This window comes from Hyposmocoma kahamanoa, unplaced genomic scaffold, assembly GCF_003589595.1.
Source record: "Hyposmocoma kahamanoa isolate Upper Pololo Valley unplaced genomic scaffold, ASM358959v1 81, whole genome shotgun sequence".
Lineage (NCBI taxonomy): Eukaryota > Metazoa > Arthropoda > Insecta > Lepidoptera > Cosmopterigidae > Hyposmocoma > Hyposmocoma kahamanoa.
In genome coordinates, this window is record NW_020654080.1 from 5,328,336 (window position 1) to 5,351,678 (window position 23,343).

The window sequence follows — 23,343 nt, forward strand, 5'->3', positions numbered from 1 at the left end:
TTACCTGGTCTCAAACTAGAGAACTGCCATTATGAAAGCCAGACTAATGAAATCAACTTCGAGTGCAAATTTAAAGAAAAAATGGAAGTAAATTGGATTAATTTAACCTTCACTGGGTTCGCGAAGTAGCAAGCAATTTGCTTTCATTTTGTATAGGATGGATTTTCACAAAGTAACGTTTGAACCTTAAATATTGAAGTTAACAAAAATTTAAATTTAAAATTCGAAAATATTTTTTCTACTCCCGTACTTCAAGTCAGGGGCCTTAGACTAAAGTTTTCAAATATTGAAACTTAGTAATATTTTAGTTTAAGCCTGATGAATATACTGTTAAGATCTAAATGAAAATTTTAACGCAAATGCGGTGGTTAAGTTTGCATAATTACAAAGTTACACCTAAGTCTCTGTCAATTATAATTTCGTAAACAAAGGCGTTATTTTTGGTTCTGGACCAAAATGTTACTATTTATGGTACTCTTTGCTGAACTGAAAAATTCTGTGTACAGAACTGTAATGAAATGAATCTGTTTTTCCAGATTTAAATCGCATATATTTGTTTTTTCAAACAAACCAACGTATCGGGCCCTTTACAGGTCCCAAGGTCACGGTTGACTGTAAAGCGGTGTTATAAGGTTTCTGTCTAGAGCCCATATGGTTCTTTGTGCATATGGATCGCTGTGTATTTATTGTAGGTGCTATAAATATATTACATAATACATGAATGGCAATGCCATAAGGTACGACCTTTTATGATATTTTGTACATTTAACTAGGAGAGTTAAATTCTTTGCTCGTCTATATTAGGTATATTTAATATATTATTTCCTTTATTTATTTGAAAGCGGGGTCCCACCCTCGTAATTTTACAGATTTCCTCACACAACCGACAGCATCACATTGAACCTGCCGATTTTATATTAATAATTAATCGATTACTCAAGGACAGCTTATCACCGCGCACCCTGTCCCACCTATTTGTCGTCATGTTTTGTAGAATCATGGACCGTGGGAAGCTGCCTTAAGTATTGACCATTTAGAAGGAATATTAACTTTGTCCAGTTGTTCATCTTTTATTTTATTAATAATTGTTTCAAGTACAGTAGTGGCGAAGTATGTGAGTAGTTATATATGTATTTTTATAATAAATAACAAATTTTCAATTCGTTTCGGTTTAGCTATATCAATATTCTCGTATACATATTCCACCACGTCTGTCTTTTACTGGGGTATGCAGAGATCAAGAGTTTCCACTTGTAACGTTCCTGTAAAATCTCGGTCGCCTCTTGTGTTTATCCTTCGTTTTTTTAACCTGGCCTTTTTTCCACACACATTCGCTCTATCAATTTCTGCCTTTCTACATAACTAAGTATTTCAACCGTTTTCTATCTTTATTTTCAACCTTTTTTATTTTTACTTACACCCTTTTTCTATTTTACGTCCAGTACTGTAACCAACATGCCTATATATTTATCATCTCACTGTATGGCACGGGTCTAGTCCGTACTAGACCTGTCTATACCCATGTACAATTTTTAGAATGTAATGCTTACAATGAGAGAGATTATTTAGAGTATAATGGATGTCGGTGTTGTTTTCTTTTAAAATTGGTGGTATACGGAAAAACTTTAGATTTATTTTACATGGGTTGATTTTTGCAATAATTATGGAATACTTCAGCTGCCTCCGTGGCCGAACGGTTACCATGCTGGTGTTCCACGCAGAGGTCCCGGGTTCGATTTCCGGGGCGGGAGACATATTTGTATAGCCTACATTTATTTCTCTCGTGAGTTTGGACAATGGCACACCCAATGGCATACATGGCACACAAAAAAATATACAGACGGGAAAACATGAAATAAACAAGATGTTGTTTAAAGCGATCAAATAACTTGTTTCTTTGTTGCAAATAAAATTTGTCAAAATATTGAGCATGTTAAGGACGATAATGAAAAAGCCCGTGGGCATAATTTAGGACATTACGGTCGACTTTGCTTGCATTTTATGACACTGTTTACGAGTGTGATTAAAAATAATGAACAAAATCTTTTGAAGATCCCGTAAGTCTACCGTGGAGTTTCTTTCCAGTAGTGCCGAAATGTCATATCTGATTTATTGACGACGTTAACCGTCTCACATATTAGACCTATAAAGGGTGACTCACAGTGCATCAGGCTTGGACATGGAAAATTCCGAGCACATCGACAGCGTACGCCAAAAGTTCAACAAATTAAAACTTTTAACACTGGAAGTTTTAACCAGCTGTTGCAACAGCTTTAGTAGAATTCTTTTTCAAGGGAAAATCTAAACTTTTAAAAACTTAATTGTGTGTATACAGTTTGTGAATTCTTTGCCTTTTTGTTTTTCAAGAAGAATCGTAGAAGTGCTCTCCTATATAAGCAAAAGATGTATACCCAGCTTTAACGAATAAATATGTACTTTTAAAAACAAAAACAAAACTCCATCAATAAAGCGACGTATCCACCGGTAATGTACCTGGAAAAAGAAAAGAAATATATAATAATAATAATAATAACGCAAGACACTCATAGCCCCGCACTAGGGAAACCCTGCTTTGCAAGCCTTGCCAAATAAAACTCAGAAATGCTAAAGTCACGTGTTATGCTCATTCCAGTGAATTCAGAACTTTAAAACGCTCCCCTGTGAACTTGGCAATTTCGACATACGATACTTTACGTAGGATGGGTCGATACTTCTCCCGGCCTGCGAATCGAACCCAGAACCCCTGCGTGGCAGTCCGGCATGGTAACGGTTCGGCCACGGAGTTCCTAGATAAAGGAATTTATGTTTGAAAACAAGTATAACATAAGCACTGCGTCGTGACACTACGCGTTGCGACAATTATGTCGTTGAAACCCGTTAAATTATTAATCAACAACATCAACCCAACATGTCTCACTGCTGGGAACGGGTGTCCTCTCAGGCGAGGGTTTAGGCCATAGTCCGTCACGCTGGCCCAACGCCGGTTGGGGACTTTACAGTTTTCCGGGGGTTCTGAACCTTTTTCAGCGTGCAGGTTTCATCACGGCATTTTCCTTCACCGAAAAACTCATGGCAAATTTCATATTAAATTTCGTACATAAATTCCGAAAATCTTGAGGTGCGATTCCGGATTCGAACCCATGGCTTCTGCTTGAGAGGAACCAATGTCAAACCATTAGGCTGCTACGCAAGTTAAATTAAATCGCACTGTTAATACAATAGTGCATTAACTCGAAAAGTGTATTTTCTCAGAATCGACGAAACACGAATTACTCGTTTCCCGTGAAAAATAATAAAATGTTTGTATAGCTTATAGTTTATTACACACAATTTCCTACTTGCCAAATATATTTAAAAATAAAAGAGAAAAAATAATTTTATACTTTGGAATAAGGACTATTTTAGCCAGAACTAGTTCACATAAAGCGTGTCTCATTGCAGTTGTTTCTTACAATATTCTAAAGACAGTTTTATTGACGTGTAGGTAATCAAATTTTACGTTCAATAATGGTATAATCTTCAATTTCACATATTTTGAGTTATAACACTATTGTAACAACAGTGCGATATTACCAATAATTTTGTGTGACCAATATACTAATAATAATATTAACGCACACACTCCCAGCTCCGCACCAGGGAATCCCTTTAACGCGGGTACCATGAACACACACATAGTCAATCACAAAGTACACCATCAGAAGAGAAATAAATGTCATAACCGTTCGGTCAAAGAGGCAGTCAAAACAAAGAATATAGTTAGTCAAGAAGTTAATGAACAAACTTTCATGTTACATAATAATTAAAGTCAGGATTTATGACAATCGCGTGTCTGAAGACATCAAATCATCTAATAGCTTCTTATTACTTGTATACCTTCTGTATATCTTTCTGAAACAACCTCTTCATGTCCCTTATCCAATAAATTGTATCAAGATGTGATAAATACCGCGTTTTATTGTTTTTTCTAATCGTGTAATGAATTCTATTCATTATAATTGTATTATGCTTACGTGCTTCAGGTAATTACAAAATTCAATGATTTTAGGTATTTTATGCGCCCCTGTATGTGTGCTTCTGGCATACGTTTCTATAGTCCTTTGTACATTAAGCGACACAACCTCCACGTTCGACGGCCGAAGCCAGCCGAACCAGGACTAAAACGGACAGTCTGATTTATAGAGTGAATCTTTAAATATCTTATACATTACTTCGTAACTAAAGCTTAAGTAAGTAATAACGATACAGCAAGGGATCAAATGATCGCAAATTATTTCGCAATCACGTATCGCTGCCTCGGCGCCGTAACGTTTTCATATGCTTCAATAAAAAAACGATTATTTCGTTTAAAATGTTAATCTATTCGAATATTTTACTATCACATGATCTAGTAAACAATGATCTAGTAGTTAATATTAGATAAAACCGCAGGTCTAGGGAGACAGTCCGTGTTTCATTGGCTAATTAAAAAATCTCACGCAGATTTCGAGGAACTCGTAGACGTGTTTGACTCGTAAAACCAAAGTAGCAGGCAGTAAAATAAAATATTGGCAAAAAACCTACTAAACTACAATGAAATAAATATACAAATATTACTGTTATAACATACTAAAAAGGTTTTACTAGTGTGTTATAATTATTAATTCCTTCGACGTCTCCTAGCAAACGCTATACGCTATGCCAAGTAAGCCACGGAATGAACCAGCGAACCTCACGAATTTCTCTATGTGCTTGTTGTCGGATCTTTGTATTCGGTTTTTAACGACTTTTTAGCCGTAGCGCCATCTGTGAGAAATGTATGAAAGTATTTCGTCACCCAGTTAGGTACCTTACAGTTACCAGCTCTGGCTAGAGGTGTCGCTATTAACTGTAATTAAATTTGTATTATATTGACATTCAATTTATTTTGTGAAATTACTCCACTAGTTTGTTATAATTATTAATACAAAGATCACACACTTAGAAAAATTCCTTCGATTCGGCCGGATTCAAACCGACAACTCCTAGCATACTGTGCCAGACGCTATGCCAACTAAGCCAACTAAACAAAAATGTTTTTCTTATTTCTTTGTCATACTTTTGCTTGTACTCTTTTACTGTGTAGAAGGTTGGGCACTATAATGTTTGTAACTAATTCCGGAGGAAGACGTAGCGACTGACATACAGTTTTTTTAAACTAGTACGTACGCAGAAGTTCAACCTTTTCTTAATATGTTCCTTGTGTAATAATGTCACGTAATTTTAAGATACCATGCTATTGATACCATGGTATTGACACAATAAACATTATTATTATATTATTATCCCGTGTAGCATAAACGTCTAACGTAATTTTCATGTGCGTAGTTTTTATTTAGACGATTAACAAAAATAAGACCAAAATATTAGTGACTGCAAAACATGCTACCAAAATTAAAACCATCATAAATTACTTTCTAGTAGAGCAGGTGGTGCAATTCAAATATCTTTATAGTGTTATTATAGAGGACTCCACATGAACCAATGACATAAAGTCTAGAATCGTAATAGCAAAACTACCTTGCCATAATGCGATTGAAAAACGATTCATTAAAATCTATGTCTGGAGTGTCGCATTGTATCGATACATGACCTGGCCAATAACAAAGAAAGATACAGAGAGATTGGAATCATATGAAATGTGGTGTTGGAGGTGAATGAAGAAAATAAAGTGGGTAAAGAAAATATCTAATGAACAAGTTTTAAAAAGGGTTAGAAAAGAGATAAATTTTTGGAAGGAAAATAGTAAACGAAAGGTTAAAAATGTTTGGACGTCTGTTATGTAGTGACGAATTTATAAAGCAGCACCGGAGTGTGATCTGTTTGCATGGCGATGGGCGGCTGTGTGTTGTGAATGCCTGAGATTTTGTGAAGCGATGGATGATAGTGAGTCAAGTATAGCGCTATAGTTTAATTTATTATTTCAGTGTTTGGTTTTTTTTTAATTTTTTTATTGTTATTTTTTAATTAGTTTGGTTTCACGACGCATTGGTTATGGAACTGTAATGCCGTGTAAACATGTTTACAATAAATAAATAAATGTTGGAATAGAGGGGAAGAAAGTTATAATTGAGGGGAAGATAGAAGAAAAAAGAAAGAGAGGATGAATGGCGTACAGTGAACAAATGAAGAAGAATGTTAAAGTGAGCAGCAGCTGCTTATATATAGTGAGGTGGTTATATACACTGACAAGAGCCTGGCTGTCGAATAGGATGATGAGTTTATCTTTTACTTAAATCCTATCGCTAAGTTTACGGTGAACGCATATTAAAGTATAATAATAATTTGAAAAGTTTTTGTAAACTGCACTTTTCTTTAAATGATTATCACTAGTATCAGGTTTCTTACTACGGTATGACTTCTTTTTATTTTCCCGATATTTCGGAACGGTTGCACGCTCCATGGTCACGGGTTGACTCTGGGTTGAGCGTGCAACCGTTCCGAAATATCGGGAAAATAAAAAGAAGTCATACCGTAGTAAGAAACCTGATACTAGTGATAATCATTTAGTGAATAACCACGAAAGTCTTAAAATCTATATGCACTTTTCTTTATTTACGTAACGTTCAAATTTGCAGTTTTAAAAAGTGGCAGTTTGTATCTGACATCTATTAATTTTGAACATACAAGAGAAAGTATATTTATATCTATAATCTGATGTAAGATTATTCAGTTTTCGTTCTCTAAAGTTTACGCCATGAAACGGTTGACATATTCCACTGTAACTTGATAAAGAAAACAAAGCAAAGAGGTCAAGGTCACATAGGTCATTATGTACGTTACAGCTAAAGCAGTGTTCGAAAAAATCCACATAATGATAGCTTAAAACTGACAATTGTGAAGCCGTAAAGCATAATACAAAAGATTACATCGCGGCGTTGGAACGCGCAATAAATAATCGAAAGTACTTTTGTCGTAACTAACGTTATTGCTGACAATGAAACGGATTTTTATTATTTTACATAGCATCTGTGTACTGTGCACTTAAATAGATTTTATGATTTTGGGACATAAAGTTGCTAGTATTTTGTTTTCTATTGTCTTGCAGGGAATTATTATATAAAGTTTGCATATTTTTCTTGTAAACGTTCCTTTATTATTAATACGAATACGATGAACTTACGTGAGTTGTTATGTCTACACTTGGAAAATTTTCTGAAGTATTAAATTAGACTGAGAAGTCTAGGTATTCTCTAAGAATAGGGCCATAAGGGGTTAAGGCCCTCTTTTGCAGAGCTACAAGAAAAAACAGTTTTTCTTTCAGCGGCGTTACAAGCTCAGTTACATCGAGTTATTAGAGGAAATTGGTATGATATGATATGGCCTAAAGGAAGATTCCATTACTATGGAAATAATACAATTCCGTTTGCATATTTGCCGAATTTCCTTGTTATAATTACATTTCCTCTTCATATCTTTTTCATTATTAATTGGAATTTGTCAATATTTTATCTTACAGGTCCGAGTTTGCCATAGAAGCGGGTATCATTAAATAACACATGACTTACCATTATAGCTACAGTGCTGAGACGATGGGTTCCTTATCAGAATTAACTACAGATTTATCTACAAACATGTACATCTTAACGCAGTCTTCTTTCGGACTCGGATTGTCTTCCGGTTTCTCATCTGGACTCACATTGTTCTCCCTTTCATCCTCATAAACCTTCATATTATCATTAAACTCCATCCTGTATTTTAAACAAGGCATTTTAGCTGTCGAAATCAGAGACTCTTGAATTGTATCATTTCCGTTGCAAGTCTTTTCTGAACGAAACATACCAGTTCTTTCTGATTGATTAAAATTTCTCTTTGACTTCTTAGTGACTAAAGCCCCTAAACAGGGCAAAATCTGCTTGAATTCCTTACGGAAATTCTCGTTCAGCCAGGCATATAGGAACGGATTGTAGCATGTGGAAGACATAGCTATGAAGTGTGTAAGGAAAAATAGTACCATATAATAAGTCCAGTCTTCGGCTATCGAGTAGAAGTCACTACTTATGTTCATCAGGTTTAACGGTAGCCACGATAAACCGAATATTGCCACCATGGCAATCAGCATTCTATTGGTTCTCCTTTTCCTTTCTCTCTCTGCATCATCCTTTTTGCTATTTTTACTACCCGGCCGTGACTTCAATCGATCATTCAATTTGATACTAACGCATGTGTAACAAAACGCCATAACTATGAATGGGAGAACAAATTGCATGATGGTAGTGACTGCACCAAAAGCTTTGTGGATTTCATCTGACGGCCATTCTTCTACGCAATAAATATCTTTCAAAGACATATAATAGCCATAAGGAAATGTGACAGATAGTGCGAATACCCATATGAAAATAATTAGGCCAATGCATGTTTTGATTTTCATTCTAGGCTTAAATGGATAAATGATGACGAAAAATCTATCAATGGCAATGGAAGTCAAAGTAAGAGTAGAAATGTAAACGCTGCAACCTTGGGCGTAAGGCATGATATGGCATAACAGACTGCCGAAAACCCATCTGCCTAGGAACGTGTAAAGAGGTGTAAATGGAACTGCGAATATACAGAGAAGTATATCCGATAACGCGAGGTTTGTGATGAACAGATTAGTGACAGTTTGCATGGCTCGGTTTCTGATAACGGCGTAACATACTAGAGCGTTGCCAAAGATTCCTACAACGAAAATTATAGTGTACGCTGTACAGAATATTGCTTGGACAGCCTTATTTTCGATCGGATCGTGTGTGGTAATATTAGCATTTTCGCTTGCGTTAAGGAACGTGTCATTAGAGGTAACATTGTTAGCTTCTGTCCATGATTCGGTCTGCATAATTCTAGTTTCTTAACTTGGCATCATAACCTTATTAGGTCGGTTAGTATCATGTCTGAGTGGCCGGTGTTTTATTCGCTGATTTCTTCGTGTCTTGAGTGCAGTATTTTTCATAGTGTAGTTGTTTTCTCGAGCAAATATTTTGGTTTCTGTCAATAATATGATGATGCTTGAGTATATGTCACATCTTTTCTGTGTAAATCAAGTCTCAACTGTTACATTCTGCGAATTCCAAACTCCAAATCTGAAACAACGGAAAAATATTGATTTAATAAACTTATTAAGACTTTGGAACAGTACTAGACAGATAGAAAACTTAATAGAAATTGAATGGTAATTAATAACTTAATTATTGTCATCCATAAACTTTACTCATAAATACGTTTCGTATCTGCTAATAAAATTTTAATATTTGATGATCTCGGTGGCCCATCGATTTGCACTGTGAAAACTGTATGAGGAGGTCACGGGTTCGATTCTCGGTAACACCAATTTGGGAAATGGTTCTGGTCTTGGATTTTAGTAGCGCCCCGGAGATTTCTGTTGCTCTGGAACAGGGAATTTCCTTGTTTGAGACCAATAATTGGTGATGTCTGGCACATTACGCAATTATTATTAAAATGAGACCTGGATTTGTATCTGCACTTGATATTTAAAAAAAACATCCAGTAAAATACAAAAATCATAAAAAGTATAATAAAAATATCTACTAAAAGTAGACGACAATAAATCTAAACGTGCCAAGGCTCATGAAATGTGTTGCAAGGAAAAAACTGATATATCTCAGCGTTACATTTATATTATGTATATCATAAATAAATTGAAGTGGGATTATAGTTCACGGCCGCAATATACAGTGAAAAACACTCCGAGTATTACGTTTAAAATTTAAATACAAATTAACTCTATAGTACTTAATATAATTTACAGATAGGTAAGATATAAAAATACGATAAAAAAATTATATGAATAAAATTGGATCCTCGTGACAAAATGACCAAGATGTTGGCAGCGGCAGCGTTCCCCCCTTTCTATATATATCAGTCTATTAATTTTTTTGATAAAATTTTGTAAAAATAAGGGCACCGGGACTTTGTCAAGGTTTCGACTCCAAAGGGTGCAAATAGGTAGTCAGACCCGAGGTCCTGGTACTTCTGATAAGAACGTTCCGGAATCTGAAGTGTAGTAGTAATACCAATAGTAAATTAATTTTAGAAACATTGTTAATTAGCTACAGGTTGGTTTTTAAGTTCATATTTATGAGCAGTATTGGAAAGTCTCCATTCGTTTTAAGAATTCAGTGAATTTCCAATGCGGGTACTAGATTAAAAGAGGATATGTTATACTTAGTATTTGTATTATCTCAGATCAGGAAATTCCTTTTACTATGAGCACCAGCGCAACGAAAGTAACTCGGGGGCAATCACTGGACGAACAAGGCGTGCGCCTGGTGGTAAGCGACACACATGTCCATAACAGTTGCATTACCACTGAGAGTTATAAATAGGAAAAATCTGAGGGACACTGCCACTGCACCTGTAATCTTATAGATATAAGTTTACAAGTCCCATGTGCCTATAGTTTTACCAGCACCCTTAATTTTCAAAACCGGAACGCAGTAATTCTCACATTACTATTTGGTGGCAAACATATGTAACGTCGCAGTACTTCCATGGACGAACTATTCCACAAGGAGCTTTACTGATACAAAAATTTAGAAATGATCGTTTCCCGAACTGTAGGGCTAGCACGAAAGGACGCGACTTGCGCGAGAGCGACTCAGAGCGCGAGATACTGCTATTCTCGCATAGAAATCCAGCGCTTTATGTCGCTCTTACGCAATTCGCATCATACCACGCTAGCCCTACTGGTGCTAGCCGGTGAGCCACCGATGTTGTCATTATATCATATAAGTATCACAAAAAAAATTGCCTTGAAATTTTATGTCAAACAATCCAAAAGTTTCCGCATTTTAGGTACGGCAACTAATCAAAAGAACTAGTCAATAAAATTTTTCGAATCCTATCCTTGATGTATGTATAAAGCCAAATGTAATATGAAGGTAATAAAAATAATAACAACTACATGAAACTAATTATGTATTTGTGAAATTTTATAAGGCATGTATTTAAATACATGATCAATTAAATTTGCAAAACCAGAAGGTAAAAAAATTAAACGGTCATCTTTTTTAATGATAGACCCCTTTTCTCTGAGACATAAAATAAATTAAATCAATGCATATTTTAATCTGTTCTGATCTAATGTTTGATTTGTATAAATGAATACTTTCATACTGAGTCTCGGAAACGCAAGCCAATTCGCTGTCGCGGCGCGCACGCTTTGCTCGCTCGGCTCGTGCTGCTTTTTCATATACTAAGTAACCTAATCTACTGAATGGAGGGCGCAACCAAGATTTGACCTCTATGAAAAAAGAGGATCAAATATTATTTTTGAATATCAAATATTAATTTAGTATTCTTAAACATAACGATAGTGTTACCTTGAATGCAGTTCATTTATAATTTATCCGTAGATCAACTAATATAGACGGAACAATTACTATATACACATACGAAACTTAAAAGATATATAACACATTGCGCATTTACAATAGATCAATTATATCTTTGATGATTAAATGAATGTTATCCTATTTTATAACTCTCTAACTTTTAGAATCTTTAAATCTCTTTCCTGAAAAGTTTGCTAATGTGGTCTTATTACACCAAGAGCGCGAGTTGTGACATAAGCATGATCATAAATTGTATCATAAGTAGGACTCTTGTATCATAAATGCAATACTTGTGTCGTTAGTATGATCACCGACTGAAATATGGTAAGCCCTTTTGTGCTAAATTTTCTGTATATATAAAGCCTCGACGCTTAGCATATTCCGTCTTATTTATTGCAAAATTTGCCAAATTTTGTAGTCAATCATCTTACATTTCATTCCCTTGTGAAATCGTCTCATCTTGCGTGTAACATTGTCACACGCTCGATTTAACAAATTGTCGTCGATAAACGATGGATTCCTCCAACAAATTCGTCATACCTAATACCTTTTCCAGGATAATACCTGGGTATAATAGATTCCAAAGACGTCATTATGTCTATTGTAGATAGAAGTGGAAATCATATCGTGACAACTTAAATTAACAAAAACTTAACTTTACCACATTTTAAAAATTTAACGTTACCATGCTAGTCTGCCACGCAGAGGTTCTACATTTATTTGTCTCGTGAGTTTGGGTAGTAATTTGTGGTTATATAAGTGTGTGTCCATGTCACCCGCGATGTAGAGCTTCTCTAGTGCGGGGCTATCATATATCATCATTATTCAAGACCAATTACCCCCAGGTTACGATCTGCGGTGGACAATGTGGAAGTCCTGGAATCGAGTTCGGACTCAGGTACAACGATGCAGAGACAAGGTGTGTAAATGTGGTTTCAGGGATGCTAGTCTAACCCGAAGTGAAACCTGTATCTGTCGTCCATATACGACGACACTCGGTGGCCCAATGGCTTATACTGTGGACGATAGATGAGGAGATGCCGGGCTCGATTCTTGATAAGACCACATTGGAAAGCGAACTTTTGTAACTTTGTTCTGGTTTGGATGTTCTGGTACTTATAGTATATGGAATTTCCTAGTTTGAGACCAGGCAATTGGTGTGGTTGTCGGACACATTATTCTTATACATTAAAGGCAAGTTATGTTACATTAGATCGATAGATGCCGTTGCCTATAAACTTTCAACCAGCTAACCAATGTAAAAGTATTTATAAACAAGTCCATTACGGATTAATATTTAAACGGGGATCTAATGCCGCTAACATGACAAGCAATGTATTGCTTAGAATTGACAGCTCAGTTATTTATCGAACATTTAGCACATTGGACACTGTAACTTATAATAATCTCAGTACAGAGTACTAAAAAACCGACCTCAAAGTACGTGGAATTACGTCTATTTGCTAAGTACGAGTATGAAAGTGACTGAGATAGGTATATAGTTGACAGAGTCAACTCTACTTCCCTTTTTTTGGTACAGTTTGCACGTTTGCAAGCTTCCACGACCTAGGAACTACCCCAGTCTCAGGTGAGAGGCGGTACAGGCGTGTGAGGACAGGAGACAACTTAGGCGCACAGTTAAGCAGGACTATTGCTGGAATTCCATCTGGCCCGCTAGCTTTATTCACGTCTAGATTTCGCAGAGTGCTAAGTACCTCTTTTTGACGAATACGAACTAGCGCCATAGTGCAGCCAGTCTGAGGTAAAGTAGGTGGTAGGTTCCCTGCGGCATCCAGACGCGAACTCTCTGCAAAGAGTGAGGCAAAGAGATTCGCCTTCTCTTCCGCAGTATGAGCCAGCGAGCCATCCTGCCTCAGCAGAGGTGGCAAAGATGAGCGACAAGAATTTAGATTTTACCGCTTTGGCCAGGTATTGAAAGGATTTGCTGCCTGCTGGATAGGCAGCAAGCTTAGCCCCTATGCGGCGCACATGGTCGAACTTGGCCCTACGTAACACGTTTTTGCACTTCTTGGCGGCCTTATTAAAAGCATTTTTCAAATTCTGAGTACTCGGAGCTTTGCGTAGTCGGGCATCTGCCCAAGCTTGGTACGCGGACTGTTTATGTGCTTCAGCACAACCACAATCAGCGTTAAACCATGGACGAGGTTGGGGTCCATTGGGTACATCAGAGTATGGTATGTAATACTCTATACCCAAACGCAAGACCTCGACTACAGAATCAGCACAGCTCGACAAGTCTCCTGAAGTAAAGCACGCCTGTCAGGGATATGACGCAAAGAAATGGCGCATTTCGTCCCAATCTGCTAACTTATATCGCCACATCCGTCTCATACCACTAGGGCCCAAATCGGGTGGGGAGTATATGGATACTGTTTTCAGCAGACAATGGTCGGAAATACCCAGTGGGGCATCCACAACCACAGAGTATCGGTCCGGATCAGTTGTCAGCAGAAGGTCCAAGCAATTAGCCGTATGAGATTTTACATCTGGTATCCTAGTGGCGCCACTGACATGTTTACGCGTCTCTCTCCCAGCGTGATCGGTCTTCTGGTATGGGAACAACCATTCTTGATGGTGTGCATTAAAGTCCCCCCAGAATGACTAGTTGCGCTGCTGGAGGGTATGCTGAATCTCATCAGACTTCTCGCTCAGATATTGGAACAGCTTGGTCGTCTCTTGATCTCCACTGTGCGATCGGTAAACACAGCAGTACACTATTTGTGTAACTCCAGTGTCCACCATAAGCCAGAAAACAGAAAAACTCGGTGCCTCAAGGTCGCTTGACACAGATGTCATCACAAACGTACACACAGACTCCGGCATGAGGTAGAAACCTGTCCTCCAGAGTATACCCGGGGTAGCTGAGGTACGCCGTGGCAGTCGGACATCTGCGTCTCGATGAGGAACAGCGGCTGTGGTTTATCGGTTTCAAGATGATGGTGGACCGAATCGAGATTTGAGTGCAGACCTCAGATGTTAGTGAGGTGCACTTTTAATAGGAGGACGTGCAACTGCTGTGTAAACTTGTTACCGTTTCTGTTTTTCATTTGTGTTTTAGGAAAGTGAATAGGCAGGAGAAAAGCAGTTGAACGAGGCACTGCGTCGTGTTCAACCAAGCAGCAAGCTCACACTGCCACACGAGGGTAGAATCGGTTTGGAGACCGCGGGGACGCCCGAATCCCCCTGGTGGAGCATTCCGGGATTATTCGTTGGGTGGCAGGGCAGCTCTTCACGGGTGGCTTTCCCGCTACTTGGGCCCCCAACATGCCACGGTTGGTCAGTGGTGCAACGTGCTTCGGATCCCGCTAGCCTCCAGAACCGAGTGCTCCGTGTGTCAGTACAAGTAGCTGCAATTCGTCGTCAGACGCAATGCAACTGTTCAGACCCGACCTCCTAATGGCAACTCCCGAACACTAGTCGGAACACGGTAAACACCATTTGGCGACTCGACTGTGTCGGGAGGGAAATGACTAGCCACGGCCGAAGCTTACCACCAGTAGTTATTGCTCTTTGGCACCGCGCACTTGTAGGGTCTCGAGGGTAAACCTACGGAAGCGAGCAACATCAACCCCCTAAATGTTTAAATTTTGTATCGGACCTCAAAACTAGACAAATGAGCATTAAAATTAAATTAAGATACGTTGATTACTGTATGTGTAGATATGTTGATTACTGTTCGGAAACGGAATCAAATTTGCTTCTGATACTCGCCGGCCGCTGCCGCGGCATTCGCTCGGCTCGTACTGCTTTTTCATGAACTAACCGAACTTACTGAATGCCAAGCAACCAAAGTTACTAAAATATCAATATCAAAAGATATACTAGTTATAATTGTCATCAATCGTAAAAAGAAAAGAACAATAATAAAAAAGGGGACTAAATATTATTTTTGAAAATCAAGTATTAATTTAGTATGCTTAAACATAATGATAGTGTTACTTGAATGCAGTTGCAATTGACTGCCTCCGTGGCCGAACGGTTACCATGCCGGACTGCCACGCAGAGGTCCCAGGTTCTATTCCCGGGGCGGGAGAAATGTTTGTAAGGCCTACATTTATTTCTCTCGTGAGTTTGGGTGGGTAATTTGTGGTTATCTATGTGTGTGTTCATGGCACCCGCGACACAGGGTTTCCCTAGCGCGAGGCTATGTTGAGTGTGTGCGTTATTATTATATTATTAGTTCATATATGATTTATATGTGGATCAACGAATATAGACGGAACAATTAATGTATATATCAAACATAAAAAATATCGTTTATTTTAAAAAAGTGCACATTTCCAATAGATCAATTATATCTTTGAGGATCAAATAATGTTACTTATCCCATTTTTATCACCCAGCGAACGATTTTGGTCTTATTCGTATTACAACTGATTGCGCAGAGTACGATTGTGATGATATTTATTTGTTAGAAAGACTGACAATAACCTAATTAGGGTTATCACTTAATTTAAAAAAAATATGTTTAATATCAAATCTTTACAGCCCTGTTATATGTTAACTTCGTAGATTTCCAATATTTTTTTTTAACTAAATGTGTGTTTTAACATGTGGTTTTTGTAAGCAAACATCCATTAGCCGGGTCGGTTTATGGGTCATGATCTTTAACGCATAGTATTCCCTGTTTCAACATCACCGTCTTTTTGAAGGGTTGTAAACCTTCGACATAGAAGACTCATTAATAAGGCCTTTTTTCTTTGCCGTTCGTGAGAGATATTGCTACTGCACATTCACAAATGCACCGAACTTAGAAATTAAAGTCTACAGGAAAGTCCACAGAAATTCGAACCGTCGGTCTCTCACGTAAGAATAGGTTTCCCACTGGTAGTCCAACGCCGTCTTAAATGTATAAAATCTAAAATACGATACGGAATTTAAGTAAAATGGATTTTATATGTCCCGATAAAATCTCCAAATATCGAGAATGATTTGCACTATTGAGCGTGAGATCTTATTACTCCCAGCTTGGAATATTTCTACCCTAGTAAGATATATTTCGGTTTCTGGAGCATATCTGGATTATATGTATTTTAGTTTGTCATACTAATACACTTTGTTTTCTAGATATAAGTTTGAAATATTTACTTAAGGTTTGTCAACAGTAGCCACTTCTAACACATCTTTTCGTAGTAGTAGACTTCCTTGTGAAAGAGTTCGTCTAGGGAAGTACCATTAGGGACGTACCTTACCAATTTCTGCAGTCAAGTGTTCGATTAGGTACTGCGTTCCGGTTTTGAAGGACAAACTGGTGAAATTACAGACACATGGGACTTTCTTATGTCTCAGGATGACGGGCGCTGTGGCAGTGCCCTTCAGATCTTTGCGATTTAAACCACTGAGCGACACTACAACTGTTATGGACAGGCATGTCGCTTAACACCAGGCGCACGACTTGTTCTTCCCGTCACTGGGTACTACTTAAAACGAGTATGACGAGGCCGGTTTCAAAAGAAAAGAAAGAAGTGTACCAGACGTAGTCTTAGTGGCACAGCCCTAATCATCTATTGCGTCCATTGGCACTGACGACGCGACGTTGTTATACGTGTCACGTCTTCATTACTTCACAAAGTCTTCGGATATTGTATATATGTATATATGTACGTTCCTACGTATATATGTACGTGTGAAAGCCAAAGTCACTTCATTTGTGGCGATAGTACCAACTGAACATCTGTCGACCTTCATGAAGGAGGAGTTTTAGTCGAAAGGTATCAAGAACTGACGTTTCGAGGCCGGTTACCGGATACCCACGTTGCGTCACATGCGCAGACAATACGTGTAAATAATTATGTGTAAGTTTGGGTCAATGGTTTAAGTACGTTTTTTTCTTATATTATTATACATGTTAGTCTATAAAGTGTGTACAAACTTTAAAAAAAGGCCTAATATAAAATAAAATATAAAAAAAATATATATAATTATAATATTTATATAAGCGTATATGTTTTTAAAGCATATATATTATTATAATATCATCGGTTTTTAGGTACAACAAAGGTTTTTTTATTGTTCTGATACGTTCAATTTATCGTATCTGCAGGGCGTCGGACTTTGGCCGACGTAAATTATGGGAAAACTAACATCTGGTTTCCTTTGTGATATAAATCTCTAGATACTGACATAGCTAATTTTAGAATAACATTTTCTGTTTTCACGTTACTAGCACTAGTAAGAGTGTTAGTGTTATTATAGTAGCAGTAGAGCAAATTGTGAAAGAGTTCGTCCAGAAAAGTACTACCATCTTATCTATTTCTGCCACTCACCAGTAATGTGACCATTACTGCATTACGGTTTTGAAGGGTGCTAGTGAAATTACAGGCATGTGGGACTTTTTAACTTAAGTCTTAGACTGGCGCAGTGGCAGTGCCTGGCAGGTCTATGCGATTTAAAGCTCTGAGTTTCACTGCAATTTTTATGGACGGGCCTGTCACTTACCACCAGGCGCATGACTGTTCGTCCCGTCACTTTTAGTAGCTGTAGACCTCCTTGTGAAAGAGTTCGTCTAGGGAAGTACTACTGCCACCTTACCTATTTCTGCCGCCAAGCACTAATGTCAGCGGTACTGTGTTCCAGTTTTGAAGGGTAAGGGTGCTGATGAAATTACAAGCACATGAGACTTGTCAACTTATGTCTCAAGGTGATGGGCGCAGTGGCAATGCCCCTCAGATCTTTGCGATTTAAAACTCTGAGTGGTGCTGCAACTGTTATGGACCTATAGCTTACCATCAGGCGCACGACTTTTCGCCCCCTCACTTGATATTATAAAAAAGAACCTGGTATATTAAAAAACAATATCGACAGCATCAACCTGCACTCTGGGCTGGGAATTTAGAGAAACTTTTCTATTATTATTTTTGGTCTGAGTGTTCTAAGATAAGATTTTTTTTGTGATATCTAGTAACGGAACAATTGTTCTGTTTTTGTCTTTATAAATAAACTTTTTTTTTTATAAATTCCCGCCAAACTGGAAACAAATTTTATAATTAGTAATACAAAGATCGAACTCAACGAACAATTCTTTCGATCCCTCTGGATTCGAACCAGCGCACCTTCAAACAACCAAAACAACGGATTGCTTGCACGAATTGATTAGTGTTGCATATTTGTATTAATAATTACAACAAATTAGTGGAGTAATGGAGTAATTTCATAAAAATATGTTTGAATATCATTGGTGGTATTCCGTGATATTCTATACAACTTAAAAATTGGAAAGTTTGTTGGTGAGCACGCCATTACACAAATTATCTAATATTAAGCCTTAAGAGGGAGCATGCCAAAAAAGTTTTGACGTTGGCTCCGCCCAAATTTGTGAAACAAATATATGCCTGAAGTTCGCGTGACATGCGACAGGAGATGTTGAATTTTGCGTATTAAAAGTACCAAATTCGTTTTAGCGGAATAATTCTAAAACTAAAGGGGTTAAAAAAAAATCTGTAGTGACAGTTGTCGATCATGCTTAAATATAATTAATTATATTAATTATCTAATTTTTGTCCTAATAACCTGTAGCATTTCGAGGATAAATCGAAAAAATGTGAAAATTAGAGGTCATATCGTGATTTTTATCTATCGAGGAAACTTTATTGTTTTATGTTTCTGATTAATGTCTATGCTTGAATATATCGTGTAGTTACTCATACAATATTTAATTTTTAACTTTAAAGTGGATATATCCCTCCAAAATCAAATCGAAGATTAGGATTTTTTTCTTTGCTCCCTCTTAAATACTATCCGAGTCCGAACGGATCCATGCTGAGTCACATTTTTGTTTATACTAAACGCATCTAAAACGTTACCTCCTACCGTGTTCCTGCCTAATTCTTTAGTGTCTGCAAACAGTGACAAGATATTGCCGCATTTTTTTTTACCCACCCATAATAGTTAATACTATTGTGAGTGTGCAATTTTTACTCAAGTAAGTTTTTTTTGTGTAGGTAGTAACTAAAAACTCATTGATTTATATATTGGTTTAATTCTGTACTTATGTCGTTTGAGTTTATGTCAAAAATATTACATCAAGTTATTGAGGTTTTGCCTTTAATTTTTATCATAATTTGTTTCGTTTTGTTATAATACCTAACTGGTTCGGTCTGCAAAGTTTTTTTATGTGAAAAACATCGCATTGTTTTCTGTTCCATATGTGCCCCAAATAATTAAAACTGTACCAATCACAAGTCTGGTTTAATTCTACCTTCCCCTTTCCATCAACGAGGGACAAGGCGTGGGCTGAGATATAAGCTGATATTCCAACGCTTCCACATTTATATGGCGAACGGCTATGGAGTGGAATTCACTGACTGCATGACATGCTGACTTATTCCTCGAACGATATAACTTGGGCCTTGAAAAGTCAAGGCGCGTGCGAATTGTCATTATTTAGGTGTATACACGGGTGAGATTGAGGTCTAATGCGCATTTATTTTATTGTAAAAAAATCAAATTAAAAAGTTCTTAGATTTTGTAATTTTTTGAAGACTGTACTTCAGAAGGCTAAAATACAATATGTTTTTGTTAATGTTTTTTTTTCCTGAAGAACTTTATGTTCCTTATTCTTAGTTTTTAAGATTTTTGACAAATATAAGTTTATAATTCCTTTTAAAAGTATTTTTTTTTATTTAACTCAACATGCCGCCATAATCAACGTTATCTGTAAGGACAATTTTGATCTTGTGATAAGTCTCACAAATCAATCTCATTATGATCCAATAATATTATTTCTAGATACAACAATGAACAAACGATAAAAATTTATCAAATTTATCTATATGTGGTACACTGACACGGCGAAAATTGTGGGTCCGTACGGAGCCACAATATTGATAGTGTCCTATGAAAATAACAATAGTACTTAAGAGCTTAGCTTAACCAAATCCCCGTCACCATAAAACATTTGTACTACATGCGTATACAAAAATAATACTTACTTCTTTTTATAATCCCTTGACGAGAATGTACCGAAAGTATAATTAATTAATAGCATCAGAAACTGGAGGTTTCATTAATGTTTTTAACAACAACATCTACAGGTTTCGTAACAATGTTCGGAAATACTTCGTCTCGTCTTCTCATTACTCATCATTTGTATTTTTATTTCCACTAGTTTTTAAGCTTTTATACATTATTTAATTTTTATCCATATACACATGTTGAAGAAACTGTTTAGTATTAATGTTTAGGAGCTGAATGATCATGCTGTATGTATATAGGCATGTTAGGTTTACATCCTAGATTAAAACCATAAATTGTAACATTTATTGGCGTACCACTGATTGTAAACTGTTTTGTGCATCAAGGTCAGATTTAATTGTTAGACAAAACAACTTCAAACATTCATACTTACAGGAATAAAATGATTTTTTAAACATTTTTTAACACTGAATTTCAATCAATAGCGCCTTTTTTAAAGTTATACTTTAATAATTATATTAATAAATAAATAATTTGCTTACTAACGTACAATAGTCTTCGACAAGACAATTTGTGTGAAGTGGTAAATCAGTCTTTATTGCGTCGTACAATTGACTGAAATTGCAAAACACGAAAAAGTGGAACCTACAATTTGAATAGGAAAAAATTAGACACGTTTTTTTAAACCTAGTTAGTTATACTATTTATATTCTGAAATAGTATAACATGTGTGTAAATATAATTACGTTTGAAACTACCTAAAGGATAATTATTGTCAACCATAATCCCTTGTTGTTTTGAAACCATTGAACTTTTTTACGGAACTTGTCCCCCAAGAAAAGCCGATTAATTTGCAATCGTATACGCTTGGACAATTCTGAGTTACTGTAAAAAATTAATAGGATTCCTTCATTCCTTTTGATTTATCAGACCTCCGGAAAAGTAATATTTGTATTAGATTTCAATTACGGTACCATTACGTATTCTGCTTTGATGGAGAAAAGTAATATTTTATTCATGTTTTTTTGTCGAAACTTTGCAAAACTTTCGAATGATATATTTACTTTGGAAGTTAAGCTATTTTTTCGCATCTTAATCAATTATTGTATTCGTTTTTATGGGTCAGAAAACAAACAAAACACATTATGTACATTTGTATTAGAAAATTGTACACAAGTTTGTGTGGTAAATGGATGTAATAAAAAGTTTGACAATTCAGATAGCTATCGTAGTTATAGAATATTTTTGTGCTATAATTATTTTTTGTTATGATTGTTCGCTATCGAGGACAAGGTTGAAATATGTTTGGTCTTTTGTGGCAAACAGCGTATACGTTTGTTGTTAAATAACGTTTTCAAAAGATCAGTAAATTTGAAGATGGATTGATATCACGGGCTAAGCCGCGTCGCACCGATTTGTACGGGCTCGCGTCTCAGGTCCATACTTTTGGGTCCCAATTTTGTTTTTTTTATTTTGAAACCACTGGCCATTATTATTCCGTTGGGACTCCATAGTTATTCTGATAAAATTTACTTGTAATGGCAATTGAATCTCAATAGTGTGTCTGTGGATCGGCTCTTCAACGCTTCATTCATCTTTTCAATTGTTTAAAGTTTGTTTGTTGTTTGTTACTTATTCATTGTTATTAATGACTTTTACGATACCGGTCATCGTCAAACATTATGATAGCCTGCAGTTTACGATAATTGACGTCGTATATTTATTTGCATATCTAATAAGTAGCAACGGTAATTCCAAGAATTGCAAGACTGGTGAGACTCATGCAGCAAGACCGAAACCAAAACCAAGACCAGCCCCCGTAGCATTGCTACGCATGATAGTCGCGACGCGCGCGATAAAATTGAAATAAGCGCGCGCTATTGGTTATCTAAATTAGATCTGATCCAGACAGGTAGTCTCGTCTTGGGCTTGCATTGGGCAACACTAATTGCGGTGGATGCTTGCACGTTTGAAGTTATTCTACCAAATACAGATCTAAAAACAGTCAGATAGCACAACAAACACATTACATTTAATTTTTGGTAAATTTATTATGTTTTGTAAAAAGTTATGGAACAAAAGTTGTTGTTTATGATGTAATATATTCTTGCGACATTGTTGGTATTTTAAAAATCACCCTGTCTATTTGGTACGTAACTACAAGCATGTATGTTATACAGTATGTTTTATGAAATTTTGTTTAAATTATTCTGTTCAACTTATATACTGCTTACTGATGTGTGTTAACTGCCTCCATGGACGAACGGTTACCACTGACTTCCACGCAGAGGTCCCAGGTTTATACAGGCCTACATTTATTTTTATTGTGAGTTAGGGTATAATTTGTATGTCTATGTGTGTGTCCATGGCACCCGCGACACAGGTTTCCCTAATGCGGGGCTATGTTGAGTGCGTGCGTTATTATTATTGTTTACCTGCTTTGTGCACCATTAACATTATTTATATGAACGGGTTAAGGGTTGACGATACAAATCATATCCGATCACGAACATAAATCAACCAGGCATTCAATTCGCACATGTTTGTTCAGATACGTGAAGACCATGTATTTACGAGACATTTATTGCGGTGATAAATCGCATTTAGATAAGGCTCGTAACGCCCCAGTCGAGATTGTGTTCAGTATTATCAAGTGTCAGAAACACAGATGCGATATTTGATCACTGCAATACATAGGCATATCAGATTTTGCAAACAAAACAAAAAGACATCAAACGAAAGGTATTTTATATAAAATTATTGTAACAATATGGAGCTGGGCGAAGTAGGTACGACCAAATGCCTAGAGTCTCAGCCGGTGCGTGGAAGCAATAGAGAAGCGCCAACCCATACACGCCGTGCCGATTTCATCAGAAAACGAATCGCAATGATTTAAATTTTGTTCTTGTAACACTTTTAATTGTACGGACAACGGCACACCAGACTACACATTTTTGTTAGGAAATCGCCTCCAGTGCAACGGAACAAGATACGTCAATCTATAGCTTGATGTGCTGGCGTATGTACATTTTATTTTCATTGGAATTACATCCAGTGCTCA

General features: G+C 36.7%; 1 protein-coding gene across 2 annotated transcripts in view; it reads right to left on the bottom strand.

Annotated features, from left to right (window-relative positions):
• Positions 1-1,129: 1,129 nt before the first annotated feature.
• Positions 1,130-23,343, bottom strand: part of LOC113234193 (prolactin-releasing peptide receptor-like) — a 142,551-nt gene continuing 120,337 nt past the window's right edge. The window contains exons 1-3 of one of the 2 annotated variants that reach the window (XM_026469494.1): positions 10,463-10,530; positions 7,527-9,077; positions 1,130-2,493 (exon numbers count right to left, since the gene is read on the bottom strand). In XM_026469494.1, the coding sequence (XP_026325279.1) occupies positions 7,535-8,833 (1,299 nt within the window). In that variant the 5' untranslated portion in view covers positions 8,834-9,077; positions 10,463-10,530 and the 3' untranslated portion in view covers positions 1,130-2,493; positions 7,527-7,534. Of the gene's footprint in view, positions 2,494-7,526; positions 9,078-10,462; positions 10,531-23,343 lie in introns of those variants that run through there. The other variant, XM_026469493.1, reaches the window with a different exon arrangement.